Source organism: Drosophila mauritiana, chromosome 3R, assembly GCF_004382145.1.
Source record: "Drosophila mauritiana strain mau12 chromosome 3R, ASM438214v1, whole genome shotgun sequence".
Taxonomy (NCBI): Eukaryota; Metazoa; Arthropoda; class Insecta; order Diptera; family Drosophilidae; genus Drosophila; species Drosophila mauritiana.
In genome coordinates, this window is record NC_046670.1 from 4,336,401 (window position 1) to 4,364,079 (window position 27,679).

Genomic DNA, 27,679 nt, shown 5'->3' on the forward strand with positions numbered 1-27,679 from the left:
ATTTCACACACTTACTGTGATAATTACGTCAAATACAGGCCCATTTATTTCCCAGTTTTCGGAAAATAATGGCGCAGATCGGGTCAAAATCCTCTTAATTTTTGCATTTTAGCCCGATTTGTTCTTAAAATTATCTGTTAAATTTTGGAACCGAACCATAAAAAAACATGTTGAAAAGAGCCTCGCTGGCGTTGAGCCACTACCCTGATGCCTGTTTCCGTGTCTGCAATTGTAGCAGGTGTCTCCGGATGTATCACGTAGTGAAATGCATGAAGGATCTGAATCTTGTGCAGAAATCAAAACAGGACTATGGGAGAACGCCGAAAAAGCTGCAGAGCGTGTTGATTTGCCAGGAAGGTGGGATTTCTAATATTACTCACGCTTCTGCAAATAAAATGTATGAATCTCGTCTTTTGTCTTCAGGTGCTTGTGATACACTTAGCCATCGACTCGATCAGCCGTTGAGTAGTGCGTTCCTGGAAGACCTGGAGAAGCGCCTGAACCAGAGGATCTTTAAAAAGGATTTGATGGATGGTGAGACTTCCTTGAAGCGAAAAATTTTCTGTGAAACCGCCAGTTCTGCCGCGGGGTGTGGGAAAGAAAAGTGCGGAAAAGGGTCAAGTGGAGGTAAGAAGAAGCAGAAATGTGGCAAGGGTGGTGGAAAGAAAGGCGATGATGGAGATGATGACATGAAAAAGCTTAAAAATAGGTGCAAGGAGTTTAAAGCCCAGAAAAAGTTAAATAAGTGCAGGGAAAAAGTCGCAATGAAAAAGTGTAAGAAAATGGCCAAGGTGAAAAAATGTCAGAAAAACAAGGAAATAGAGCAATGCATGAAGTGTGTCAAAAAAGAAAGGGGAGATTGTGAACAGGAAGAAGAATGTAAGAAGAAATGCCCCGACGAGGAGGAAGAATTGGAAAAGCTAAACAAGGCCATCCAGAAAATCGCCGATCAAATGAATTGCGAAAAGCAGGCGAAAATAGAAGCCATCAAGCGAGCATGTCGAGAAGAAAAAGAAAGGCAAGAGTGCGCCCGATTGGCTGAAGAAGCCCGGAAGAGAGCCGAAGAAGAAAGGAAACGCGAAGAAGAGGAGGCCAGGAGAAGGGCCGAAGAGGAAGCCAAAAAAGGGCCTGAAGAAGATCTGTGCGAACTAAAGAGACAGTGTGCCAAAATGGCCAAGGAAGCGAGGACGAAGGCGAGGGCCAAGCAGATGAAACTCAAGGGCCTAGCCGCAAAAGCCAGGGCCAAGAAAATGAAAGAACAGTGTAAGAAAATGGCCGCGATTCAAAAGTGCCGCAAGCAGGCGGAAAAGGATAAGGCCAACAAGGAGAAGGCGGAATGCGAAAAGGCCGCCAAGCTGGAGGCGGACCGACTCAAAGCCTTGCGAGAAGCTGAGCAGGCCAGACAAAAGGCTGCAAGCGCAGAGAAAGCGAAAAAAGCGATGTGCAAGAAAATCAGCAAACAGCAAAAACCAAAAGAAGTTGATGTATGCGCTAAATACAAGTTCAAGGAAGCAGCTCCAGTAGCTAAAACAAATGTAAAAGAGAATATCAAACAGGAGGTAAAGAAGGAGGTGAAGAAGGAGATCGCTAAAACGCCATCTTCGCCTCCTGCCCAACCACCAAAAGCTGCTAGTCCATCCCCTCCACCATCTAAAGCCCCACCACCGAAACCGAAAGCCAATCCCGAAGGACTTTTCCAGATATGCAAAAAAATAGCCGAAAAGAAGCTTAGACAAAGGAAAAAGAAGATGAAGATCCTCAAGGCCAAATGCAAAAAAATAGCTCTGAAGGAACAGTGCAAGTGTGAGAAGAAAGCAAGAAAGGCCAGGGAACTGAATGAATACTGCAAGAAAAAGAAGAAGTAAATATGGATAGCGATAGCACCATTCCAAGTTCTTGGATCTCCCAATGCTCTGTATAAAACAAGTTCCTCAAGGCTCAACACATTTGGCTCGCAGGATTTGGCTATGCCCATGTATCAAATCTTCATTATCTTTTGTGTTTTATTACGATTATAGTCGTACATCAGTTTCAGGCACTATTGCTGGCTTATAAAAACAGAAAAAATTAAATTTGAGCATTTTAAATCGGAATTGACAATTGTGCGTATTTATACGATTATTAAATTAAACACAGATGCAGTCAAAATAATAAAGCCTCAACTCCTTGTATTTACTCTCCGAAAGCTACTTAATTAGTAACAGAAGTTACACATTTCAAAAAACGGTGTCTTTTTTATTTTGACTGCAGCTGTTAATGCTTCCTATTTGGACGGAAAGCTATTATTCCATAAATGCAAAGCCGATAAAAATTGCGAAAGAGAACCCTCCAGAGACAGCCAGAAAAAAATAGTTCGACATCAAAGTTTAAGAATATCATTGTGGGTCTAGCTTAGAGATTCGATCACTGGTTTGCTGGCGGTGCTGTGGCATTATTAAACTGGAAGGTCGGATAACGAGGTGCGAAGGCTCCGTCGCCGATCATCTGCGTATGCTCGGAGTCGTCCCTACCGGCGATCGTTGGTGCCCGGTATTGTGTCTCCACAAACTGCGGTGGCGCTGCAAAATAAAAATGGAATAATTTAATAAATACTCATTATATACCTTACTACGAAGCTTTTATAATTTACAAGGAAATCCACAAAACTACATAATTTTTACACTCACGTATATTAGGATAAAGTGAACCACCACCAGTGCTGTCAGCCACGTTCCAGCCTAGAGCACCACCCACGCCATCGCCGCCAGGAGGGCTGGCCGGACTCACTGGCTGTGTGGGCGCCAGCGATGGATCCTCGGACTGAACCGCGGACGGAGCATCCGTAAATTGAGTAGGTGGCCGTACGCCAGCCAATGGAATAGTGCCCAAGGTGATTGGCACCTTGCCGGTGAGATTGCGGTGTGGACCGCTCACCTCGCACTCCACATGCAAGTCGTAGTCCAAAGCTATAATGCCGCAGTTGAGGAGGTTGGTCGGTGGCAACGCCGGAATTTCCATTTGCTGCGTAAACGTGCGAGACTCGCCGCCATTGACCGGGCCAACACTTAAGTTGGCTATGATCACCTTGCTCTCACGCTTCTCGCTCCGTGGCTGGTTCGTGTGGAAGGTGACCAGCTTTCGCAGTTCAAACTTCACTGCCGTGAGATTTACGTTGCTGGTGTTGTCCACCTCGCAGGTGATGGGCAGCACCTGCCCCGAAACGAATCCTGTTTGCGGGATGTTCGTGATGACAGCCAGCGGTCCTGACCGACAGCAAAAACAGCAGAAGGACTTTTCTAGCTCGAGCCTGAATGGCTCCTTGACTCGAGGATTGAGATTCAGATCAACGGGCGCTATTACTGTGAACGCCATCTTCATGTCCTGATCGAATTTCCACGGACGATCAAGCGTCACCTTGATGGTATAGCGCACGTGGCCAAATTCGCCCTCAAAGGATGAGGGCAGATTCGGCGGCAGGGCACAGGTGAATGGATAAGTGTGAGTGCCAGGCGGCAGTTCCGTCTCAGAGCCTGCAAAATTATACATTTAACTTTTAGCATTTTAAAAAGGTCACGGTAGCACGGTAAGGTCAAGGTATAGCTTATTATGTATTAAATTCTTACACGCAGAGGAAGGGTCTGTCAATGTATATTATTTAATATACTTATATACTAAATAAAAACATTAATTGAGTTTCAAAAGGAGAAGTTATTAATTCTATAAGGTGGGTAGTAATTACAAAATTAAATTTAAATTTTATAAAAAGCAAGGAAGTGTAGAGTTGAAATAATTTTAATCAGTTTAATTTAATTAGAATTTTTGAATTTTATATTTTTGAGATCTTTGTGTCTTAATAAACACTTTCAATGAATAAATCCTCGAAATCATTTGAGATCAACTAAGGCGTGGCATCCGTGGACTGAATTCCCGGTCCGTTCTTTGTACTTACTGTTTTTGCCGCCCAGCAGATAGTACTGGATCTTGAAGTACTCCTCATGCCCTTTCAGTTGGGTCACCTCGTTCTCGGTCTTGCCCTCGCTGGTGGTTACGCTCTTCTCCTCTGACCACTCGGTGTTAGCTTCTCCCAGGAACCGAATGATAATACCTACGAGAAACAAGTGGCTGTATTTACGGAATGACAATCGACGACGTCACTGTGGCGCTTTAATTTTAGCTATAAATAATATGAAAAGCTCTCTACGGCATACTCAACGGATGACATCATCGCTTCCAGGCAGCATCTGTCTCCCGTGTTTGGTGACCTCAAAATTTGATTATGGCGGAATGTTTGCCACATAGGTTACATGCCCCCCGTCAAATCTACTACATATTTATTTAGTTTCTTTTGTATTCACACTTGGAGCTATTTATAGTTGTTATCACCCAACTGACAAGAGGAGAAAGTGCATTTCTTTGGAGGGTTTAACAACCGCCAGCTTTCTGAAAACAAGGTCGTTTAGAAACCGAAGGAGCAACCCACATTTGTGGGTGGTGCGCCGGTTTTTTGGGACAGGATTTAGGAAGTTAGCAAGGAAACTACCAGCGAAAGGAAGTGTTCATCCTGCACATTGAAGACGAAGGTGCTATATTTATATATATACTCTATTTCCAATTAATCATTGACTCTTACGCAGGTGTCGTCACTTCTATGAGTAATAGTGTGCAGCTGGGGTTTTAATTAGCATTCTCCAGCGCGGCCCACAATTGTGACTGGGATTGTCCCACTTACCTCGGACTTTCTTGGGCGAGTCGAACGTGAACTTCACCTGGCCGTTGACCGTCTGACCGGCGTAGTAGGTGTTCCACGGGTTGTCCAATTGCACTTCACAACCTTTAAGGCCCATGTTAGAGATTCTGTGGCTCAAGGCACCAATAAGTTAACGACTTTTCGGTCTGTTTTGAAACGCCCTGCGTTCGCCGAATTCCGAGATTAGAGATGGGCGTTGTCGGTATCTAGGGATGAAAAGTAATCTAAGCTCTTGCCGATATTTTAATAAGACCAGTTTTATGTGTTGCTGCCCTCGGCATAGAATTTAATGTATTTATCACAGTTGTTTTATAATTACTACTAGCTTGAATGTAAATTATAAATTGCAAAATTTATCAAGTTATTCATAATTTTATTACAGAAAAGTTTTGTGAGTGCTAGACCGAGACTTAACGTTCCAGCCCTGCTCGTGACTCACGTGAGCACGAGAACGACATCGAACGATTTTCATCTCTAATACAATACGACAGCAAGAAGAAGAGATCTTGCGAAAATTCGCTTTTCTTCCGAGTTTTCATTGATTAAACAAATCGCAGAGTAACAACAGCATCGTGGAAAATGTCGCTTTTCCGCAAACCGAAGAAAATCCAGCGACGCGTGTTCTCCAGCAACGCTGACGAAGAGGAGGACGGCGCATCCTTGGATCCGGACGCCGAAATGGAGGCGCCTCCGCCTCCCATAATTTCCGGCAAGAGGGAGAAAGAGAAGAGCCGGAAGGCCATAAAGCCGCAGGAGGACAACAGCAAGCCAAAGGCGTTGCTCAGCTTCGCAGATGATGGTGAGTGATGCCGGAATATAAGAAGAAGATAGAGTCAAAATCCCCAATTCTTTTGCAGAGGACGACGGCGAGGTCTTCCAGGTGCGAAAGTCGTCGCATAGCAAGAAAGTGATGCGCATGCTGGACAAGGAACGCCGCAAGAAGAAGCGCGAGGAACGGGCGGAAAACAGCGGACTTCCCGGGGGCGAAAATGGTAGTACACAGCATTTAGAGTCGTCCGGTGGCCCATCATCGGGTCCCCCGAATTCCAACTCAAATCCTGCCAATGCTGGCAGATATAAAAGTGCCAGCGATCAGAGTAAAAGTAAAAAAAGTGATAATCATATGATCCAAACCGAAATACGCACAGACGACTTTGTGGTAAGGTTATTATTATTCAATTTCTTCTACAATAATACCGTTTAACGAAATTTCAACATCAGAAATTACATTGAATTATCGTAGAACAATTAGCAGCAAAAATTAGGCTGAATGAGTTTAAATGTGTTATTAAATTAGTTGGTTTTTCTGGTCTCAAGTGCCATTTTTAAATACTAGTAGTTTAGACGTTGATTTGCTTGGCGTTTTAACTGGTCAGTGCTGGGAAGTGTCTAGGATCTACGATCCAACTATCACTCAACTTAGAATTTCGAATTATAATGCGATCTTTAAGTACCATTACTACTGTAACTTTGACCACGAATTAGAAAATGTATAACAGAACATTCTAACTCATTCTTTCTTTAATAATAAATTGACGCATACAACTTGACCGTTACCAGGATAAAACTTTTTAAATATTGTGTAACACTCATAGATATATTTTTGGAATTACCAAAAATCAAAGCTATTGCTTACGTAGTCACATAACTAGTACTTTTCCCACCATTGCTAGTCGCATGTCTTCCCTTCCACAAAAGCAGCATGAATACCAATGCTTCACTCTAAACGAAGTCCTTGAGGAATCCACAATAACATAAAACTTACTTATCTTGTCCCCAGCTAGTGGTAAAGAAATCTGAGACTCCCGAGGCAATTCTGAACGGTAGAGCTGCCCTTTGCGCTGGACGGGAGGATATGAGCGACGAAGAAGACCAGCAATCCGAGGATGGTGGCCATGACAAAACGCGTCACCGTTTCTCCAAGCCAGAACATCTGAAGCAGATGCTCGAAAGTGGTTCCATTCCGGATGCAGCAATGATACATGCTGCCCGAAAACGTCGGCAAAGGGCTAGAGAACAGGGTAAGATTACAGACGTTGCCACACTAGCAATGACTTACTCCTTGTGTTATTTTCCAGGTGCAGGCGACTACATACCTATTGAGGAGCCCAAGGAGCCGGCCAAGCTAAGCAACCGTCTGCCCTGCGAAGATGTTGAGGGTGATCAGTCGGATGACGAAGAACGCATGGACATGAACGATATTACGGGACGCAAAGAGCGTGAAGAGCGGCGCGAGCAGTTTTATGCTGTCGAAAATGATTGTATGTAGAGGGACCAAGTCCGATTTGTGGCCAGAGCCAGGCTAATTACAGGTGAAGTTTGTAGACTATTGTTAACCTTTGCTCACTCCTCTGCAGCCACCGACGGAGATTCAGATCGCGAGATGAACGAGTGGGAAAACCAGCAGATCCGCAAGGGTGTTACGGCAGCCCAGTTGGTCCATTCTCAGCATGAAACCGTGCTATCCCGTTTTATGATCAAGCCTGCCACGCCGGGCATCGGAACCGGCATGGACGACGGAGATTCAACAGCGGCACAGTCCACGTCCACTCTGCTGGAGCAGGCGTATGCTAAGAATGCCCTTGAGCGCACCAACTTAGCCGCAGCAGTTCGATCATCCGTCAAAACCAAGAAGGAAAAGGCCAAGGCTGCTGCATTGCGAACTCCTCAGGAAATCCTGGCTGCCATCCAATCGCGTCTTAGCGAGCTTAAAGAGCGGTCGGCTGATCACAGTGCTACTATGGCCAGGATTAGTACGGAACTAAAGGCATTAAAGCTCCAGCAGTTGGAGTGCCAGCAGAATGCACCGACAGCGGCAGCAAAGTACAAGTTTTACCAAGAAATAAAGTGCTATGTGAATGACCTTGTCGACTGCCTCTCGGAAAAAGCGCCAGTGATATACGATCTTGAGAAGCGTGCACTGCAACAGTATGGCAAAAATCAACGTTATTTGGTGAACAGACGGAGGCAGGATGTCCGTGACCAGGCCAAAGAAATCGCCGAATCAGCAAGTATGAGAATTTTGTTTAGTTTGGTCTTAGCGGAAATAATTCGATTATTAAACTATATTAACATGTTCAATCTTCTGCTTTCAGAACCTGTAACAGCTGCCTCCCGCCGAGCACCTGAATATGAAGAACAAGTTCGCCGCGCAGCGGAACGGGAGGGTCGAAGGACACGTCGCCGGTGCGAGCGCGAGCGCAATGATCTGCTCTCGTCCCACCTGGATGGCATGTCCAGCGACGATGAGATTGCCGATCAACAGCAGGAACTGAGTGTGACTACAATGACGCAGATAGAATCACAGTCGGTGGAGGCCTTTGAGGACGTAACCGACGACTTCAGCAAGATCGAGCTAATACTAATGAAGTTTTTTGCCTGGCGTAAGACTGACATGTCGTCATACCAGGACGCATTTGTTAGCCTGTGCCTTCCGAAACTCTTGGCTCCGCTGGTGCGACACGAACTTGTTCTTTGGTCGCCACTGCTGGACGAGTACGAGGATATAGAAAATATGCGATGGTATCAGGCCTGCATGCTTTATGCCTCCCAGGCAGATGAAACCGTGGAGCAGCTGAAGATCGATCCGGATATCAATCTGGTGCCGGCGCTCATCGAAAAGATTGTGCTGCCCAAGGTGACTGGTGAGTATTACACATTACAAAAAAAAAACGCGAAGTGGGGTAATAAATCAATATTTTTTAGCTCTGGTCACAGAATGCTGGGATCCATTATCTACCACACAGACCCTGAGATTGGTTGGGTTCATCAATCGATTAGGTCGCGAGTTTCCCTTGAGCGGCACAAATAAGCAGCTTAACAAACTGTTTGAATCCATCATGGATCGCATGCGGTTGGCCCTAGAAAACGATGTATTTATACCCATTTTTCCAAAGCAGTAAGTATATTATTCTTGCAAAAGATTGGCCACGGTCTTACTCTCTCCTTTTTTGTTTGAACTCTAGAGTGCAAGAGGCGAAGACCTCGTTCTTTCAGAGACAGTTTTGCAGTGGTCTAAAGCTGTTTCGCAATTTCCTAAGCTGGCAGGGCATCCTGGCTGATAAGCTACTGCGCGAGCTGGCGATTGGAGCGCTTCTAAATCGTTACCTGTTGCTAGCTATGCGAGTCTGCACGCCAAACGATGCCATAAACAAAGCTTACATCATTGTGAATACCCTGCCTACAGTCTGGTTGTTACCCAACAGCGAGACCCTCAAGAACATGGAACTTTTTATAGGATATATTAAACAAACATTAGAGAACTGTGATGCAAGCAATCCAATCTTTATGTAAGTAAGGAAACCTAGTTTTGAGAACTAACAGCTATCATTTTCTTTTTCTGCAGGCAATCCAGCGATAAAGCCAAGCAAATACTACAAAGACTACATAGTTTATAAAGTGCAGGGACAAACATCGCTCACATCAATCCTAACAATCAAATTCTCGTTGTAAAGAAATGCACAACTTATATCGGTCTTGTTAGAAAATCTTGTATATAAGTAGCTCCGTAAGAGATTTATTTAATTCATGCTTGAGCTTACCAAACTAAATGGAGAACAGCCCTTCCAAACTAATCAATTTTAAATCGTTTTTCCAACAACCCAAACCCTCGACAGTGATAAAGCTAGGAACGCTGTTTAAAGCTCATCGTTTTGTAACTTCATGCATAGCAGTAATAAAAACAATTTATAAACTATGAAAATTTAACAAATGCAAAATCTATTGCAGACCAGAACCAATTTACATAGACGCAATTTAATGACATGGGAAGAAAGATTGGAGTATAGGAGCATCATCAATCAGCCTTAGAAACCGATGCGCGTGAAAAGTTTTGAGCTAGCTCCACCACTTGTGTCTGCATTGCCTGCAAGTGTTCGTTGGCCAGTTTCGACTCATTGCTATCGGGAGTGGCCTGCAGAACTTGCAGGACCAAATCTGAAATGTATATAAGAATTAGGTAAAACGCCAATTATGATTGCAAAAACTCACCGTGATATCGAAGCAACAGAGCGTTCTGTTCCTCGTTTAGTGAGCCGCGAATATGCTGCAGAATGGCAGAAACGAATTTTCCAGACGCGTGCAAAATGCTACCAGTGATCGTGGTGAACAAGATCAGTGCAGCCAGATGCAGCAGCAGTGCCGGCTCGTGGCACTCTAGTAGCTGCTTCTGCAGCTTCCTTTTGTGGTCCGCGATTAACAGGCGATCTTTTTTCTTGTCCACCTTCTTGATGATCATGCTGCAGCTCTTCAGCACCGTTTCCGTGGCCAGTTCGAATTCGTCAATGCTCTTATTCAGGGCTTTGTTTTGCTCAAGCAATGCAGCACGGTATTGGGCCTCGCACTCCTGAGCCAACTTATTGCGCTGGTCCACATTCAGGTTGGTGTTTTTCACAGTCAGATTGCACTCGCTGGCCACGTATAGGGAAAGTTCGTTGCAAATCTCATTACCCAATGACTTCAGCAAGTATTTAACCAACTGGGTTTGCGTGTCCTGCGGAAAAAGCTTCAAGCCCTTCTCGTAGAGCCTTATGTCTATCAAAAGCGTATTGATGCGATCCTGGATAGCAGCGTGTGTCTGGCGGCGATTCGTCTGCGGTGTAGCCTCGAACAACTCCTGAGCACGTGCCAAGGCCGTCTGATTAAATTGGCTATTATAAAAAGGTTAGGCAAAATGAAAATTAGCACCACGCTTCTTGTTTCGATTCATTTTGTTCGTAATACGTACTTCGTATATAGAGCAGCAATGGGTTTCGACAAGTGCTCCAGTCCCTCCTCTTCTAGACTCGCAGTAATCAGTTTGACGATGTCCGCTGTCTTGACCAGCTCCAATGGCTTAACTGCCTTTTTGCTTGCGCCACCGCCACCTCGAGTGCCTTGCTGCACATCGTCCTCATCATCACTGTCGAACTGAGCGGCCGCCTTTCCGCGTTGATGCTTCTTTGTGGACTTGGTCTTAGTCTCACGCCCTTGGGCTCCTCCTCCTGCTTTGCCAGAGGACGCCTTCTTTCTCCGCTCGTCGCGCTTGTCTACCTTGCCATCGTCCTCTAGCTCTTGGGTCGACACGTTTCCCTTCTGCGCTAGCGTCTTCTCCACAATGTACTGCTGGTATACGCCGCCATCGATGGCCGCCTTTGCCTGAGACTCTGCCAAAGCTTGACACGGCTGAACCAATTGCGCGAGGTATGGTTGCGAGAATACTACAAGTAACACATTCATTGTTATGAAATTAAAAAGGAGTAACTCAAGTACGTACCAATGCCATCCAGATACACAAAGTTGCTGGGATTGCTGTGCTTTTGGGCCATAATGGTGCTGAAAACCTCCTCGACATCCTCCTCGGACAGATTGGATGGAAGTATGGTGGTCAGATCCAGGTACTGCTTGGTGGCACTGCACTCATTTAGCGCCGTGACCACCGTGAGCTCCACCAGTCGAGCGCCGAGGGCCACACGCTTGAGGAAGAGAAATTCTTCGTTGGGGAACTGCTTGCGAATGTAGGACTTGGCATCCGAAATTCCCAGCTTTTGGATGGCGTCGTACTCAAGGAAGCTGTTCTGCTTGTAGAACGAGTTCACCCAGTCGGCCTGCGTCTTGGCATAGATGTGCGGCACGTATTGGGAGTTGGCCTGCTTGGAGGTGACCTGGCCGGCTGGCGCGATTTCGTCCAGCAGCGAGTGGAAGATCTTCTCCTGCACACCGATCTGCTGCAGAATCACAGCCACATTTATGGGCCTGGTAATGGCAGCCAGGGCTCCGCGAATCTTCGCTTTGCAACGTTGGATGTACGCCTGAGTGAAGAACACGCGCGGATTTGAGGCATCCTGGCGACCCTTAATGATCTTACCCAGATGCTTTTCGACCACGTCGTGTTGCAGGAAGTCCGACGGCAGGTCGAACTGGGAAGCCAATTCCGAAATCGAAATCTCTCCTCGCTGAACCAGCTTCTCGTTGATCTCCTGGGCAATGTGACTGATGTAGTCCTCGTCGATTAGCTGTCCCAATACCAGGTGTACGCTGGGATTCTCCGCAGCTATTCGCTCGGCAAGCACCTCGATCCGTGACAAATCCACATTCAGGGTTTTGCTGACCTCCACCAAGTTGGCACGACCTCCGTTCACGTACAACTCGTCCTGGATTTCGCGCTCCAGGTGATCCGGCGTGATGTACTCCTTGCCATCGTTGGTGAACACCACCTCCAGCATCTGCTTCTCCAGCAGCAGCGTCACAATCTCCACGCAGTTTCGCTCCGAGAGCCTACGAAATTGATAATGTAACAAATGTGATAATGTGAAGCAGTAAAATAGGAGAGCTTCGCTTACTTCTGCAGCGTGGACGTGAGCTGCGCCTTCTGAAAGTCTGCAGCCAAGCGCTTTATCTCGTCCCAGTCACTACCCATCTTGTTATGATTCGCTGCGATAGTAAAGATAAAGATATTAGACTGCTTAGATGCAATCTGAAAAACCTAAAATGAAACGTCAACAAAAGTCAAGTGTGACCTTACCGCTCACAAGGTGGTTTCACTGGTTTGCGTCAATGCACGGGTTGAACACTGCGCTAATGTCTTGAATCTGACATATGTACAAGAAAAAGATCTACTGTAACATAGCCGTTACTCAGCTACAGCAAGCTTAAATAAAATATAAAAAAAAGAAATCAAAGCATAAATAATCTTGATCAGTACCAACAACCGAGATGATTTAGTAATGAACGTCTATCATTTAGATTTAGTTATAATAAGTAGTTAAATGAAGTAATTTATTCAAAAGTTGCAACTCTCTCTCATAGATGGCGAGTTAAGCAATCTCAATACTTAACAGTGCCCGATACACTGCTGTTAAATAAAATGGGACCAGACTTGAAAAGCTTCCCCTACGAACTGAAGACAGCTTTTCGGGTAATTCCAATACTTTGCTCCGGTCACTTTACACCATATTTGAAATCAACGTTCGTTGGCAAGTGCGCGTCGTTTTCCGCATCTCTTATTTTCAAAGTTAAAGCCAGACTGCTTTGAGTAGAGCCGCGTTCCGGAGTCCTTCCAAGGTAAGCGAGACTTGGGTGTCAACAGGCTGGGCCCACAGATAGTAGGCCGACAGCGGGTCCGCGTGATAAATCAATATTTTCGCAGACCAGCAATTTTCACTTGTGTCATGGAATTTCGTACACCGAGCGCAAGCGCTGTCTGTGTGTGCGTGCGTTTGTGTGAGTGCAGCTGCTTTTGAATTTTATTTAGCACAGCTGCCATATGCATTATAAATAACACATCCTCTGTGGAAGTGGAAGATTCCCGGTTACTGGCTCGGTGTTTTGGGCTCTGGCCCACGGCGGGGGAATCTCCGGCTGCCGCTCCTTTTGGGCGGCCATATTGGTCGGGTTCTGTGTGCTTCGCTTTAGTCGGGCGATTATTGCATGCACCTAGGCACGAAAAACTAGCCGAAAGCAGTTCGAACCGAATCTCAGTAGCCTGCTCTTGGAGTGGTTGTTGTTTACTTTGGTTTATGGTCGGCCAGTTTCCGTGTGCATCGCCGTTTTTAGTCTAATCGATGATACGTTTTAAGTAGGTCTGCCGAAACTGGATTTGCGTCTAATGTGTTTTGGCCATACACATTCACTTGGTCAACAAGTCGGCGATGGCAGCAGGCCCACAATTTCGAGTTTTATCCAGATTGCTCATTACTCATAATTTCAGCACCAATACAAGCAAATAGCACAGTTAATGTGATTCTCGTATGCATGCAGATGTGTGTGTGTGTGTGAGCCGGCAATCGCCCTAGGGAAGCAAAAACAACAAGTACAGTGGAAAGGGAACACGGCAATCAGTCGCTGTTATTGCCTTTCTGCACTGAGAGGAAATGCTGGTATGATGCGGTTTTAGGAGTCATTTTTTGCCAGCGAATTTGTTTGCGTTATTACGCATTTTATCTATCTTTCTCTGGTGTTTTGGTCATCTAAATAAAATGTTAGATATCCCCTTGATTCATCATTTAAATAAGTGTAGATACCATCATATTTTGCGCTGTGCACTGCGGTGCTAGTGTTCTTTGCCCAGGTGGAAAGCGTTCAACTGTGGGAATCGGAATCGCTTGTGAGCCTTCTAATCTAGAGATCTTTGACTCGCTGCGGTCATTCACATTGCTTTGTTTTCCCGTGCCCCAACAAAATTGCCAGTGTGTGTGGCCTGTGTTTGTTGTTGTCGCCAACAGCCACCCCAAATGGGATACACCCCGGGCGGGAGTTGGGCGGCATGTGCCTCCCCCAGCGGATGACGCATCATTACAAATGCTTCTTCACCGCACTTGCCTCAGATGTCATCGCCTGGGAGGCGACCTCTTTTCCGCCATAAGCTAGGCATAAATAGATGGAAAACACTGCCAAGATACGGCGAAAGACTTATAAATATGAATGGGATGCTATGCAAAAAGTCATTACGAAACTAGCTTTTGTCATTTGCATCTTGGATACGAGGAAGTGTGTTTTATAAATGATAATATGTAAAGCATACTATATTCATATGTAGATATAAACAACTATCTATTAACTTAATTAGTTGCTTAATTGACCAGTCTGACTATTGGCACTTATCATCAACAACAGACTTTATTGTTTGAACCGTGGTCAATGGCCAATGCCAAAACGCACTTTTCGAGCCCACTGTGCGAACGCTTGACACAAAAACGGAGAAATGAACAATGGCAAAAACAACAACGAAAGTGCGACAGCCACAAAACGCGCAATTACAGTTAACGGCAGAGTTAAAAAAGTTGAAGTCAGCGCAGCCAGAAAAATAGATGATTTTCTATGTATGTGTGTAGAGAAACCGCCGAGAAGGTGGCAGAAGGGCAGAACAAATAGGTCTCCCGTTTTCACTCCACTTCGCCAAGAGTTGCCAGTGGGGCGATGTCGGATGACGGGCGTCATTGTGCCGGGCGTCACATCCGCAAGTGGCGTGACTGAATTTGTAGTCTAGGGTACTCGTATTTCCGACCGCATCTGATTCACTTTTCATTGTTATGCATTGCAGCCACTGAAACCACAACCAGCAGCGACAAAATGACATCCACCGAGCTGAAAATCGGCCTGACCACCAGCGCCCGTCCCTCCAGCCGAGTGCTGAAGCCCCCAGGCGGCGGACACACCAATATCTTCTCGGAGCCCGACGTGGCCGTTCCCGCCCCGCGTGCCAAGTACAACCAACAGAACTCCTCAAACCTCAACGCCTGCATGGGATCCACGGATCCCAACAAGGTGGTGGAGAAAATTCGCGAAGAGGTCTCCACCCAGAAGGAGGAGGCCAAGTCCGCCCCACCCAGCCAGCCCAAGGAGCCGGCGAACAAACCAGCGGCCACGAATGGAGAGGCACGCGGCCGAGTTCCACCCGGCGGATTCTCGTCGGGCGGATTCTGGTAGAGGGAGTGTGCCCAGGAGCAGAAGCAGCTGCCAAGCATTTAATGACTCACCATCACATCCTCAGACCGACATAAGAATCATAAAACTATAAATATACATAACTCGCTTATAACATACGTATACACCTATATTTAGAGGCGCATTACCTATATTAACCTGCTGATCAGCCGAAGAGGAAGGGAAACTGATTATACTTTGCCAAGCAGCACTCCAAGTCGTTCTTCCTTTCGTCCTTTCATTTTCATGTCCCACATTTGTTCTATTGTCTAAGTAACAGGTTTAACATGTCTAACGAAATTGTTGAAATTAAGTAACTCGTGATTCCGCCCCACAAATACGGATGCTATGGATTGACTTTGCTAAAATCTACCACCTACTAAGCCTAATTTAGCATTTGTACTTAAAGTGTCCAATCGAATCTTCTTATAGTCTGTACAATTTGTCCAAACGAATACCAATATAACCATCGATGTATTACTCCAAATAAAACATTTAATTGTATGTTATGGCTCTTTTATTTTTGCTTGGTTGGTGGAGATTCTTCGGAGTCCGCCGCCGCCTTAAACAATACTCCTAGCCTATTGAGTCAGTAAAGACAATTCGATTTGGTCACGAAATTAATTCTAGTATTTATTACAATTCAGTTTAAAATGACAAGGTCCATCAATTTATCGTCGAGCTTGATAAAGCGCATTTCTAAATATAATAAATACAGCATCAAATGTATTTCAGTTATCTCAACACCGCCGCATTGGCAAAACTAACAATTAATGGATAAATGCGCAAGTGATTGATTTATTTGATGTCCAATGCTTTCAAATATCTGCTCCTGGGCGCGGCGTTGTCGAGATGCGATTGCATTTATGTACCATGCGGGCGGTGTCCATATGGTAGGCTTAAAACTATAGATTGGGCTGCTCTTCTCTTCGTGTTAGACTAATTCAGACTATTGACTACTTAGATCTTCATGTCGTTGATGTACGAGTCCAGTTCGGCGTCCAGCTCCTCGGCAGTGGGCGGAGCCTTGCGCTCCCGCCGCTGGCCGCCTGCCGCCGGCTTGCCACCGACCGGACGTTTGAAGCCGCGACGCGCCGGGCCACCAGCTTGGCCACCTAAAAAACAGTTCGGAATGGTAGTGTAAGGATTGGAGCAAGGGTGTATCGCCAGGGACCGTATCATAGTCATTATAGCTTCCAATTCAGAAAAGTAAGCTTTCAGATGTGGAACTGACTTCTTTAATTAGTTTAACCAACTAACATCGTATTGAATCGAAACCAAAGTTTGGATAATTACATAAAAGTTACCAAACCAACATAACAAAGAAAATAAAGTATTTCGTCCATTCATCATAAAGAACACATAAAGTCAAGTAACTAAATTTGAAAGGTAATCAATTATTCGAAATCGAAATAAATAGGCATTTAGAAATCTTTGTGGGAGTGCATAGATCCAAAATCGTTTTGAAATGGTTTTAAATGAACGATGTTTAAGGTAAAAATAAACGAAAATGGGCATTATTCACGGTCCCTGCTGTAACATTTGGATACGCACCACCACGCTTGAATGGAGTTGGTGCAGGACCACCCACGCGACGCTTGACATCGGTGGCGGTTACGGGACGGGTCAGCACGGCCACGTCTGAGACGGCCAGCTGAATGGTCATAGGGCGTCCGTCCAAAGGCACGCCGTGGTATTGCTTAATGGCCTTCAAGGCGTCGGCGCGGCGTTCGAAAATCACGTCAGCGGTGCCTGCAAAGAAAAGCGAATAAATAAGTTACATTGCAATAGTTTTAATAGTAAGGTTATACAAGAATTTAAATTAAAATGGTTTACAAGTTTAGGCATAAATCAAAATATCAATTTAAGCCGATTTATATTACTTAGAATGTCGGTTACTGAACCTTTTCGCCGCCATTTTATGAACAGCATCTACCGAAATGGTTCACCTAACGACAGGTAGCTGGAGTGGTACTAGCACTTACCCAAAGAGCGACCGGAGCGATCGTAGTGCACTGCCGCCTTCTTTATCGGCCCAAAGTCGTTGAAGAGCTCCTTGATGTCCGTGTTGGATACGCCGTAGTCCAGGTTACCGACGATGAGGCGAGTGGGTCCGGATCCTCCTCCGGCGGCACCCCTCTTCGGTCCGTCGTACATATCGTGCTTCCAAGCGCTGTTCACATCGCCCTAGAGGTGGGGGTAGTATTAGGTAGAAGGTAGATGGGTATGTCTTCGAACGCTGCGCGTATCAACTATATGTATGTGGCGGGAGTAGCCGTTGCAGTAGCAGTTGCATCGTATCCTAGCCCCAAGAGGACAGCCATACTGAGCGGAGACACTAGAAATGCTTGTTAACTGGGTGGGGTTCACGTGGAAAACGTGAGGCGTGAGGGAAAATAAGTTCAGACACAGATGTCGTCTGTTTGTTATTCTGTAAAAACGGGGTTAAAGGAACTTGAACTTGAGGCTCGGCTCGGGCTCGAAGAGTTGTTCCGTCCGTTGGAAGGCGCATGGTGGCCATTTTGATTTTGGTTTAGATTCTGAGTCTGCTCCGCTTCCAAGCACTGTTGTGCGGATCATGGGCCGCAAGACACTTGCTTTGGTAGTGCTCTGTCCTGGTGAACTGAGCACGGGGATGGTCTGCTCCGGCTGCTCCGTTTGGCCATTGAAACGCAATGAATTACCCGTGGGAACTTGGCCTTCTGAACGGCTCCGGCGGCCACTCCTCCTCGCGGGCCCTTGAGCACGCTTCCTGGCTTCCTGGGCGAGCCGCCGGCATTGGCTCCGCCGCGGCGGGCTCCACCGGCAAAACGCTGCTGGCCGCCCGGTTTACGGGCGCCACCTGGTCCGCCTCGGGCGGCTTGCGGCTTTTTTTGCGAGCGAGTGGACTTGATGATGTCGTCGAGGCTCATTTCAATTTTGTCCACCATCTTGCTTATTGCGTGCTGTATTCACTACTTGGAGATCGTTTGAAGTCAAGGGAAAGGTTTGGTCTCTGCTTGCTACTGAAGGGACGTGTTAGAAGCGTTTTTTTTTTTTCAGGGGAGCGCGTGGAATTTCACAAAACTCTGCAAAAACGACGCACAAAGATCTACACAATCGCCATATTGGTTCACAGGAAAAAAGTGTTGAGTAACGGTGTGCGTCAAGATAACGACGATGACGAATTGGCAACGAAAATGGAACGGCGAAATAGGGTAAGATAAACATAAAATATAACATAATATTAATTTAATATAAAATTATTCTAATTCGTATTCACGAAATATGAATCTTTTGAAATGTTTAGAACCATTCTAATAAATGTTGTTATTAAAATGACTATGATTTTGGATAATTATTCGGAATCAAAGTAGCATCTTAAATTTCAAAAGAAAATTAAATTTTTAATTTTGAAGAAAATTTAGTAAGAAACATAAATGATAAATTTTACCTTTTTCACATTTTTCTTATAAACAACTTAATCTTAATCTAATCCGAATTTCGAAAATAGAAACACAAATTTCTTGATTGGGGTACAGCCTAATTATACCCGTTACTCGTAGAGTAAAAGGGTATACTAGATTCGTTAAAAAGTATGTAAGTATATATATTGTTAATCAGGATCAATATTCGAGTCGACTTTGTCATGTCCGTACTATCCGTCTCAGGAACTATGAAAGCTTTTTTCTATCTGTTTGCCAAAAAACTTTTTGCCACGCCCACTCTAACGCCCCAAAGCCGCCGAACCGGGCACGCCCACACTTTTGCACTATTGTAAAATTTTTTCTCATTTTATTCCCCAATATCTATTGCTATCCCAGAAAAATTATGAAATTTCGCGTTCGCATTCACACTAGCTAAGTAACAGGTATCTGATAGTCGGGGAACTCGACTATAGCATTCTCTCTTGTTTTTATTATATTTACAACCATAAGCGTTTATACATTTTTTTAGCAACAGTTACGCAGAATTGGCCCACTGTGCCCGCGAGCTTCAGTATTTTAACATAATTATTTAAACGCAAACACCTTGGTCACACTGCAACTTTAGTACTTGAAAAAAAAAACGAACAAAACGATAAAAAACATTCCTACCATCGAATTAAAGTATTTTAACTGCCGTTGAATAATGTTTATCGTGGCGGTAACTGGCGGCATCGCCACGGGGAAAAGTACCATCAGCAAAGTGTTCGAACGCCAGGGCATTCCAGTCATCGACGCCGACAAAATCGCCAGGGAGAGTGAGTTCAAAAAGTGGAGCACATCCGCTTTGTGCTTCGTAATTAACGACCATTTCCGCTAATTGTCTGTACTCAAACGCCTAGTTGTGGAACCAGGTCAGCCGTGCTGGCGGCAGATTCGGGAAGTCTTCGGAGATGAGGTCCTCCTGCCCAGCAAGGAGATCAACCGCGCTGTTCTTGGGAAGATGATCTTCGAGGACAAGGAGCTGCGCGGCAAGCTGAACAAGATCACCCATCCGACCATTCATCGCAAGATCTTTTGGCAGGTGTGCAAGCTGCTGGTCACGGGGCACGCGTGGATCGTCCTCGACCTGCCACTACTCTTTGAGACCGGTGTGCTGATGGACTTCATACACAAGATCGTCTGTGTAACCTGGTAGGTTAATAGCTCGTGAATGCTAGGGCTCAAAGTGTAGTTGGTTTTAACCGCATCTCCCCCTATTGTAGCGACTCGGATAAGCAGCTGGAGCGATTAATAGCCCGTAATGAGCTCTCGGAGTCGGAGGCGCGGCATCGCGTCGATTCGCAAATGCCGCTGGACAAGAAGTGCGAGAAGTCTCACTTCGTCATTGACAATAACGGGAGCGTGGAGGAGGCGGAGAGCTCGGCCATGAGCATTTACAACCTGATGCGCGACTCCAAGCAGCACTGGCTGAACCGCATCAGCTTCCTGGGGCTGTTCCTAATCGTTGGCTTTACAATATATATGCTGCTGAAGGTGTTCAACCGGTTGCCCGAGTCCTGGCAGATGTAGTCCGTGTCTGTGCGTGCCATACGAGGCCACTTTACGTGTTAATGCAAATGATACCAAACCAATTATACAATTTAAACGCTTGTTAGTGAAATATATTGTGGAAACGTGACAACCGCCTTTAATTAACAGTCTGAACAAACCTACATTGGTGTCGCGCTCACACGGTAGAAGCCTAACAGACGATAAACGGAAGTTCATTGAGATAGGATGCAGGGACAGATGTTCGGGGGGGATTTCTTTAATATCCACATCGCTGACGCCAATTGGTCGAAGGTTCCTCAAGCAGCTCCGCCGTCTGCTGGCAGTAGTCAACGAATGTCTGCAGTCCATATTTGGTCACCGCTTTCGTTACATTGTGGTTCAGTTGTATGGGATCCTGTACCACCATCGGTTTTTTCAGCTGGATCGAGCATTCAGGGTTCTCCGCCACATATGCTGAATACCTACATAACATCACATATTTTAGGAGCTTAAAATTATGCATGTTCTATCTGTAAAATGAATATGCTCACCTAGCATGCAGCATCCTCTCAACCTTCGGGATTTCAACATTAGCCTGACCGATATATGGGCAGACCACGAAATGCTCGTAGTCAAATTTGGCGAAATAGGCAAAGAAGTTTCGAAGGAAGCTCTTGATGACGGGAACGGTCGCCTGCAATTGCTGCAATCGCAGTTCGCTAAACGATTTTTGTGCAAAGTTGACAACCCACGCTGAAAAGAGACGACTTACTTGGTGATTGCCCCAAGAAACCGACGATGTACTTACGCCCCACGAGCACGGCCTGATTAGCTGCATCCTCTATCTGCAGCATGGCAATGGGAGGCAGCAGGGCCTGGAGCTGCAGGAAGTAAATCACCATCAGTGTAATGCTGTACGTCGATATTTGTTCAGTCAGCTTGCAGCGCTCCAGCCAGTTCTTTACATATATGCACATATATTGAGCTGCAAGGGAGCGAAAGCAAAGAGATAACATGGACTTTGTCCGGCAGAATCTGCTTACTCAGTGGCTGGGACTCGAATATGTATTTGAGCAGATTTGTATTGCAGAAGCCCATGCTGTTCAGGCAAATGTCGCACTCGATGCCGGTTGGTAAGTGGCACGTCTTGATGATGGGCACGCGCGCCTGTTCGATGAACTGTTCAAGAAAGTACAATGGTAAAAACGGACGTATTGCTATAGACACTGCTCACATTAATAAGGCGCCAGTCCCCGCTGACGCAGAAGAACTTCTTCATAGCCCGCAGCTTGGCGACGGTAGCGTTGGAAGCTCGATGCTCGAACGTGTGAAATGTGTTGCCTGCCAATTCAGAAGCCGGGTGAAATTGGGCGGAAATGAGTTCATTACTAACTCGACCTACCGATGTCGACGAAGAGGTCCAGGTCCGAGGATCGATTCCCAATGCCTGTGATGCGGGACCCGAACTTGTAGACTCGCAGTGGTTGCTTGGGAAAGCCCGGCGACAAAAGCTTGCTAAGGTCCTGTTCGATAACGTCGTACTCGGGAATCACCTTTAACTTGTCCGCTATCGGGTATTTGTCCTTGAACACATTCGTGATCTCACCCACAATCATTGCCCTGGCCTCTGCAATGATCAAATTATTTATAAGAGATTGCTGGCTCCAAAGGAAGCGTATCAATTATAGTATACATGTGGTTAGACCACAATTTTTACAATGCAGTTCTGCATAAGCAAATGAAATGAAATGGGGACCTACTCTTGGGTAGCCGTACTGTTATATGCTGACGAGCCTTCACCTGGGCCTGCTTTTTCTCCTGTTTCGTCTGATGCGGCTGGACTGGCTGATTGTTGGGATTGGGGTTTGGATGCTGCTCCCAAAGGTGGGCCGAAGCTTTCGCGACATTGGTGCCCACTATGCGGTTGCAGCAGGCACTACAGCTGAATGTTCGCTTTATTGTCTGCAGTTCCTGGGGCTGGACGAAGGCCACGCCCTCACCCGGTGCGGCCATCTCCTGAGGCAAAACGTATTTGGGATTCCTGTCCATGTAGCTCTCGATGCCCACCATAATACGCTCCAGCAGGTTCGCCAAGTGCGGGTCCATCTCCGGCGGCATCGTCATATTGTTCATTGAGTTTAGGGTCTGCAGAAAGAAGTTTGCCTCCATGGTAAGCGGATTCAACTGCACGATCAGCGGGCTTTAGTCCAAAAATTCGAATGCTACGTACTCGTACTCACGTAAAGAATTTTGTTTGGCGTCATCTCGGCCATTGTCTTCTTCTCTTTCTGTGCCTTTTTTGCCGGAGCGGCTTTGTTGGGCGCGCGGACGGTCTCCTTCGGTGGGGCGGTGGAGTCCGGAAGCTGAAAGATGAACCGAATGCGTGAGCTTCTCTGCAACTTCTCCGCCTTTGTTCGACTGCTAGTAACTGTTGATTTGAAAATTCAAATCGAAGCGGCTGAATTTCGTAGGGTGGCCAACTACACCAAAGTTCGCCGGCGAGTGTTAGTGTGAGTGCGGGTGTACGTGTGCTTATAAGCGACACAATGGCACCGCGATGTACATATGTTTGTAGAAATGTGTGTGCATTTGTCGTCCGGATCACGGCTCCATATAATAAATCATATAACAGGGCCCAGGGATTTACGGGTAGAAGTTCCCGCCACTTAAGCGCCACTTGTGAAATCGCCATCGACGGTCAGCTTTTACTCACACTGTTCTTCCGCCGACGGACCGTCTCAAAGTACTGCCTTTCAGCGTTGGAAAACATCGCCTTTTTCGTCCAAAAGGAGTCCCCAGGTTCGATCCGCATTGTGTTGTGACTGAGGTCCTTTCCTTTCAAATTATTACGGCTGTTAGCTTGGGGGCGTTAAGTTGGAAACACGTAAATTGCAGACAGCGATTAGAGTGACCATGAGTAGGAGTTCAAAATCTGCCGACATCATTTCCTTAAAACTTGCTTTCTTTTTTTACATTTCGATTAAATATAACTCCTATTTGAATAAAAAACATATTAAGATGTTAGATATTAAATACATCTTTTGCTTCAAAGGGAGAAGGGAAGATATGGAGTTCATTAATTTACTGTTGCAAATCTAGATGGAGTCAGAAATATAATGATTTACTAAACCTTATTGAACCGTTAACGATACGAATTTATTTTAAAATAACTTTTATGAAACATGGCCCTAAAATATGATTAATGCTGGCCCACTTTGGCAACCGGTTATGCCTACCGGTTGGGCTAGCAAAGATTCGCGCCCTGATTCGAGTTCTAACTAGTGCAAAAAATTACCGCAGCCAATTTTAGAGTGACCAAGTGCCATTGCCTCTCCCACGCCAGTTATCGGTTTTGCGGCGTTTAAGTCGACAGCTTGCCGTCTCTAGCTCCGGCGCCTATATAAAGCAGCCCGTTTCCAAAATTTCATATTCGTTTTACGTTTGTCAAGCCTCATAGCCGGCAGTTCGAACGTATACGCTCTCTGAGTCAGACCTCGAAATCGTAGCTCTACACAATTCTGTGAATTTTTCTTGTCGCGTGTGAAACACTTCCAATAAAAACTCAATATGGTGAGTACTAAAAAAAAAATCTAGTGAAATAATTTCGAAAAGAAATTTGTGGGGGCAAAATTCAATGGGCAAAAACTCGACGCGGCTTTTTCTCAAAATGGCGGCCGGCCTGCGTTTTTTCTTCAAAAGTGATGACGTCATGCCGATTTTTTTTTTCGCAATGAGAAATGGCTCTTAAAATATAGATAAAAAAAAAAGAATTTCAATTATTGCTATGCTGCCGAAACGCTTCTGCGATTAAATCATTAATCTATAAAATTCTATTGCGGTTTCCATGATAATTCGACGCATAACTGTAGATTTCGGATAGAATTAAAGAGAAAATAGCGAGAGAGTAAATTTCCGGCGTCGGCAAAGTAGAGCAAAAAAAATCTGTATACCATATAGCTATCTCTCTCACTCGCACGCAGTGCCGGCTCAAGTTGGGCGCGGCTCTGCAATTATCGATTTTCTTGGGGCGTGGAACTAATCATCCGTTTTCCCTACCTCCTCCTCCACAGCGTGAATGTATCTCTATCCATGTTGGCCAGGCTGGTGTCCAGATTGGAAACGCCTGCTGGGAGCTTTACTGCTTGGAGCACGGCATCCAGCCCGATGGCCAGATGCCGTCTGACAAGACCGTGGGCGGAGGTGATGACTCGTTCAACACCTTCTTCAGCGAGACTGGAGCTGGCAAGCACGTGCCCCGCGCCGTGTTCGTGGATCTGGAGCCCACTGTGGTCGATGAGGTCCGTACCGGAACCTACCGTCAGCTGTTCCACCCCGAGCAACTGATCACCGGTAAGGAGGATGCGGCCAACAACTACGCTCGTGGCCACTACACCATCGGCAAGGAGATCGTCGATCTGGTTCTGGACAGGATCCGCAAGCTGGCCGATCAGTGCACCGGTCTGCAGGGCTTCCTCATCTTCCACTCGTTCGGTGGAGGTACCGGCTCTGGCTTCACCTCGCTGCTGATGGAGCGTCTCTCCGTGGACTACGGCAAGAAGTCCAAGCTGGAGTTCGCCATCTACCCAGCCCCCCAGGTGTCCACTGCCGTGGTCGAGCCCTACAACTCCATCCTGACCACCCACACCACCCTGGAGCACTCCGACTGCGCCTTCATGGTCGACAACGAGGCTATCTACGACATCTGCCGCCGCAACCTAGACATTGAGCGCCCCACGTACACCAACCTGAACCGTCTGATTGGCCAGATCGTGTCCTCGATTACCGCCTCTCTGCGATTCGATGGTGCCCTTAACGTGGATCTGACTGAGTTCCAGACCAACTTGGTGCCCTACCCACGTATTCACTTCCCTCTGGTGACCTACGCCCCCGTCATCTCTGCCGAGAAGGCCTACCACGAGCAGCTGTCGGTGGCTGAGATCACCAACGCCTGCTTCGAGCCGGCCAACCAGATGGTCAAGTGCGATCCCCGTCACGGCAAGTACATGGCCTGCTGCATGCTGTACCGCGGTGATGTTGTGCCCAAGGACGTCAACGCCGCTATTGCCACCATCAAGACCAAGCGCACCATTCAATTCGTCGACTGGTGCCCCACTGGCTTCAAGGTTGGCATCAACTACCAGCCACCCACCGTGGTGCCTGGAGGAGATTTGGCCAAGGTGCAGCGTGCCGTGTGCATGTTGTCCAACACCACGGCCATCGCCGAGGCCTGGGCCCGTCTGGACCACAAGTTCGATCTGATGTACGCCAAGCGTGCCTTCGTCCACTGGTACGTCGGTGAGGGTATGGAGGAGGGAGAGTTCTCCGAGGCCCGTGAGGATTTGGCTGCCCTCGAGAAGGACTACGAGGAGGTCGGCATGGACTCCGGTGACGGCGAGGGAGAGGGTGCTGAGGAGTACTAAGCGTCGCGCCACTCCAACGCTCGATGGGGGCGTCATTGGTGGGCGGGGAAACCGTCGAAATCAGTGTTTACGCTTCCAATCGCAACAAAAAATTCACTACAACACTGAATAGCATACGAAAACGAGAAACCATAAAGTATTTTATCCACAAAGACACGTTTAGCAGAAAAGCCAAGCTAACTCGGCGATAAGTTGTGTACACAAGAATAAAATCGGCCAGATTCAGTGTTGTCAGCAAAAAGAAAACCCCTCTTTGTTTTTCTTTGCCTTTTCCTCTCCCAGCGATCATTCGATTCATGGTGAAAGAACGGGGTCATTGCACGGAGTTTTGACTGCGGGAAAGCAGAGCTGCCGTTCACTTCGTCTATAATTAGCGCTTTCTATTTTCCCCGATTCGGGCCGCTGCTGCGCTTTTCCGCCTGCTGCTTGTGGCAAGTGTAGCAGGCTGTACATGCAGTGTGGCATGCACTTGGCTTTCCACCGCTGGTATCGATTCTCTGGGGCGATGAGTCATTCCATTCGGGGCCACAGCATAATCGCTGCCAGCTCAGCGAAATGGTGACTTCATTTCTTAACTGCTGTCAAGCATGCGAGTGTACGTACATACATATGAATGTACATATTTATGTGACTATGGTGGAGGTCGAAATAATAGCAACCAACGCAAACAAATGTGTCAGTCCTGTTTACAGGAACGATTCTATTCAGTAATTTTTGTTGTATAAAGTAATTAATTATTGATGTATGTAAGCCCCATAAGTCTGAAATAATTAGGCAAAACCATGCGAACTTCCGAATTCCACTGAGAGGCTACAGTTAAATATATATGTACATATTCAAGTGACCGCGTTTGTACATACATATTATGTATGTATGTACTTTGTGCAGGCCTTTAATGGGGGTTGATTTGCCAAAGCGAAATTGAAGCCTAGGTAAACCGGTTGGTTGTTGTGTTGTATTTGCATGCATGTACACACACACATATGTAAGCCGCCTTCTCCGTTTGCGCCCAATGCGGCATTTTCAAGAAACAGACCGAGGAGGCAGCTGCTATCGAATTTCCAGAAATAACCAGGGAAACGGGCAGGAAATGCAGCACGGGAGGCAGATGTGCTTGGAAAATGTGTACACTGTTGACGAGAAATGCACAAACGCACACATAGCATGTAAGAATGTACATACATACATACATACATATGTACATGTATAGAATAGCAGAGACCGGCAGAGACCGGCGCCTTTATTGAGGTTATGTCTGATGTCATTTGGTACAAATGTGCAAAGAAATGGGGCTATCTTTGCCGTTTAAGTATAGTTTACCTAATACCACACATCTAAGCCTAGTTTGAAACAGTTTCAGCCTTAAATCACGCTTTTTCGGCGATAATTGCAAACAGTTGGCTCCATGAAATCATTGCCAGCTGCCAACACAGATTTGATATGGCGATATGACTGTATTTGTACATGGATGGTGTCAAAAGCCAACGCATTTTTTCAATGACGACACTTCGGAACCGGCTCACTGAGATCTGCTCAGACAGAAGTGGGCGGATAATGCGGTGCGTGGGCGGTGTTATGGCTAGCAAGCCCCCACAATCGAGCTATGATGAATACGGATGAATGTCTTAAGCCGAAATGTTTGATCAATAAAGTAAAGTTCGGAAATAGAAAACTGCCTTGCTTTGCAAAGTCAGAATAAATATGATTACAGAACAAATATGAACCAGAGAACCTGCAAGAGTGGCATTTTTTGCCACTCAACGAATTTGAGTATATGGTGCCACTACCTCACGGGTACTCACAAATACACACTCAAAATCTTCGGGTGTTTTTTTCAAGCACTCGGGTACGCGCGCACCCGAATCATTACCGAACTCTTCGTCGCGGGTGCCGAACACACCGCCACTCAGAAAGAGAAGGCAAAGAGTGAGAAAAAGGCAAATGCGTAAAAAGGTTTGAGTGGCAAAAACAGTCTGAATTCGAAGCGAAGGAAACAGGTCGCAATTATGGAAGAGAAGGCAGATAGTATAAAAACTAAAATATTGAATGGAACTTACTCGGTTGCCATTCAACGTAAGGGAAAGAGTGTTATTTGGAGCATTTTATGTGACATTTTAAAGGAAGATGGAACTGTTCTGGACGGATGGCTGTACTGCAGTAAATGCCGCAAAGTGCTCAAATTTGTACCAAATCAC

General features: G+C 46.2%; 9 protein-coding genes across 11 annotated transcripts; 5 read left to right on the forward strand and 4 right to left on the reverse strand.

Annotated features, from left to right (window-relative positions):
• The first annotated feature begins 42 nt into the window (after positions 1 to 42).
• LOC117144570 (axoneme-associated protein mst101(2)) lies at positions 43 to 2,175 on the forward strand. Its single transcript, XM_033309824.1, has 2 exons — positions 43 to 357; positions 424 to 2,175. The coding sequence occupies exons 1-2, from the start codon at positions 168 to 170 to the stop codon at positions 1,863 to 1,865; spliced, it is 1,632 nt and encodes a 543-aa protein (XP_033165715.1). The 5' UTR covers positions 43 to 167; the 3' UTR covers positions 1,866 to 2,175.
• Positions 1,984 to 4,933, reverse strand: LOC117144572 (arrestin domain-containing protein 17). Its single transcript, XM_033309825.1, has 4 exons — positions 4,709 to 4,933; positions 3,929 to 4,084; positions 2,667 to 3,509; positions 1,984 to 2,558 (listed from the first exon to the last, which is right to left on the reverse strand). Exons 1-4 carry the CDS (start codon positions 4,821 to 4,823, stop codon positions 2,404 to 2,406), a joined length of 1,269 nt encoding a protein of 422 aa, XP_033165716.1. The 5' UTR covers positions 4,824 to 4,933; the 3' UTR covers positions 1,984 to 2,403.
• A 255-nt stretch (positions 4,934 to 5,188) lies between these two features.
• LOC117142858 (PAX3- and PAX7-binding protein 1) lies at positions 5,189 to 9,428 on the forward strand. 2 transcript variants are annotated; one of them, XM_033307105.1, is made up of 9 exons: positions 5,191 to 5,525; positions 5,584 to 5,885; positions 6,507 to 6,747; positions 6,805 to 6,987; positions 7,084 to 7,737; positions 7,822 to 8,370; positions 8,432 to 8,624; positions 8,692 to 9,015; positions 9,072 to 9,428. In XM_033307105.1, the coding sequence occupies exons 1-9, from the start codon at positions 5,306 to 5,308 to the stop codon at positions 9,121 to 9,123; spliced, it is 2,718 nt and encodes a 905-aa protein (XP_033162996.1). In that variant the 5' UTR covers positions 5,191 to 5,305; the 3' UTR covers positions 9,124 to 9,428. The 2 variants fall into 2 exon arrangements, with proteins under 2 accessions (XP_033162997.1, XP_033162996.1); XM_033307106.1 differs by lacking the exons at positions 6,805 to 6,987; positions 7,084 to 7,737; positions 7,822 to 8,370; ... (1 more) ...; positions 8,692 to 9,015; positions 9,072 to 9,428 and having other exon boundaries at positions 5,189 to 5,525; positions 5,584 to 5,890; positions 6,507 to 6,592.
• On the reverse strand, positions 9,421 to 12,204 carry LOC117142859 (E3 UFM1-protein ligase 1 homolog). The gene is made up of 5 exons (XM_033307107.1): positions 12,046 to 12,204; positions 10,980 to 11,980; positions 10,452 to 10,923; positions 9,716 to 10,374; positions 9,421 to 9,661 (listed from the first exon to the last, which is right to left on the reverse strand). Exons 1-5 carry the CDS (start codon positions 12,120 to 12,122, stop codon positions 9,522 to 9,524), a joined length of 2,349 nt encoding a protein of 782 aa, XP_033162998.1. The 5' UTR covers positions 12,123 to 12,204; the 3' UTR covers positions 9,421 to 9,521.
• Positions 12,205 to 12,647: 443 nt separating this feature from the next.
• Positions 12,648 to 15,631, forward strand: LOC117143213. Its single transcript, XM_033307761.1, has 2 exons — positions 12,648 to 12,766; positions 14,745 to 15,631. Exon 2 carries the CDS (start codon positions 14,774 to 14,776, stop codon positions 15,128 to 15,130), a length of 357 nt encoding a protein of 118 aa, XP_033163652.1. The 5' UTR covers positions 12,648 to 12,766; positions 14,745 to 14,773; the 3' UTR covers positions 15,131 to 15,631.
• A 98-nt stretch (positions 15,632 to 15,729) lies between these two features.
• On the reverse strand, positions 15,730 to 18,249 carry LOC117143212 (THO complex subunit 4). The gene is made up of 4 exons (XM_033307760.1): positions 17,812 to 18,249; positions 17,113 to 17,314; positions 16,682 to 16,879; positions 15,730 to 16,242 (listed from the first exon to the last, which is right to left on the reverse strand). The coding sequence occupies exons 1-4, from the start codon at positions 18,055 to 18,057 to the stop codon at positions 16,088 to 16,090; spliced, it is 801 nt and encodes a 266-aa protein (XP_033163651.1). The 5' UTR covers positions 18,058 to 18,249; the 3' UTR covers positions 15,730 to 16,087.
• An 888-nt stretch (positions 18,250 to 19,137) lies between these two features.
• LOC117144041 (dephospho-CoA kinase) lies at positions 19,138 to 20,212 on the forward strand. Its single transcript, XM_033309010.1, has 3 exons — positions 19,138 to 19,349; positions 19,434 to 19,725; positions 19,797 to 20,212. The coding sequence occupies exons 1-3, from the start codon at positions 19,238 to 19,240 to the stop codon at positions 20,101 to 20,103; spliced, it is 711 nt and encodes a 236-aa protein (XP_033164901.1). The 5' UTR covers positions 19,138 to 19,237; the 3' UTR covers positions 20,104 to 20,212.
• LOC117144040 (terminal uridylyltransferase Tailor) lies at positions 20,195 to 22,980 on the reverse strand. 2 transcript variants are annotated; one of them, XM_033309009.1, is made up of 9 exons: positions 22,778 to 22,980; positions 22,305 to 22,427; positions 21,825 to 22,209; positions 21,467 to 21,691; positions 21,299 to 21,405; positions 21,108 to 21,243; positions 20,873 to 21,049; positions 20,616 to 20,817; positions 20,195 to 20,546 (listed from the first exon to the last, which is right to left on the reverse strand). In XM_033309009.1, exons 1-9 carry the CDS (start codon positions 22,874 to 22,876, stop codon positions 20,342 to 20,344), a joined length of 1,659 nt encoding a protein of 552 aa, XP_033164900.1. In that variant the 5' UTR covers positions 22,877 to 22,980; the 3' UTR covers positions 20,195 to 20,341. The 2 variants fall into 2 exon arrangements, with proteins under 2 accessions (XP_033164900.1, XP_033164899.1); XM_033309008.1 differs by having other exon boundaries at positions 21,825 to 22,248.
• A 506-nt stretch (positions 22,981 to 23,486) lies between these two features.
• LOC117142383 (tubulin alpha-1 chain) lies at positions 23,487 to 25,730 on the forward strand. The gene is made up of 2 exons (XM_033306325.1): positions 23,487 to 23,634; positions 24,135 to 25,730. The coding sequence occupies exons 1-2, from the start codon at positions 23,632 to 23,634 to the stop codon at positions 25,482 to 25,484; spliced, it is 1,353 nt and encodes a 450-aa protein (XP_033162216.1). The 5' UTR covers positions 23,487 to 23,631; the 3' UTR covers positions 25,485 to 25,730.
• Positions 25,731 to 27,679: the final 1,949 nt, after the last annotated feature.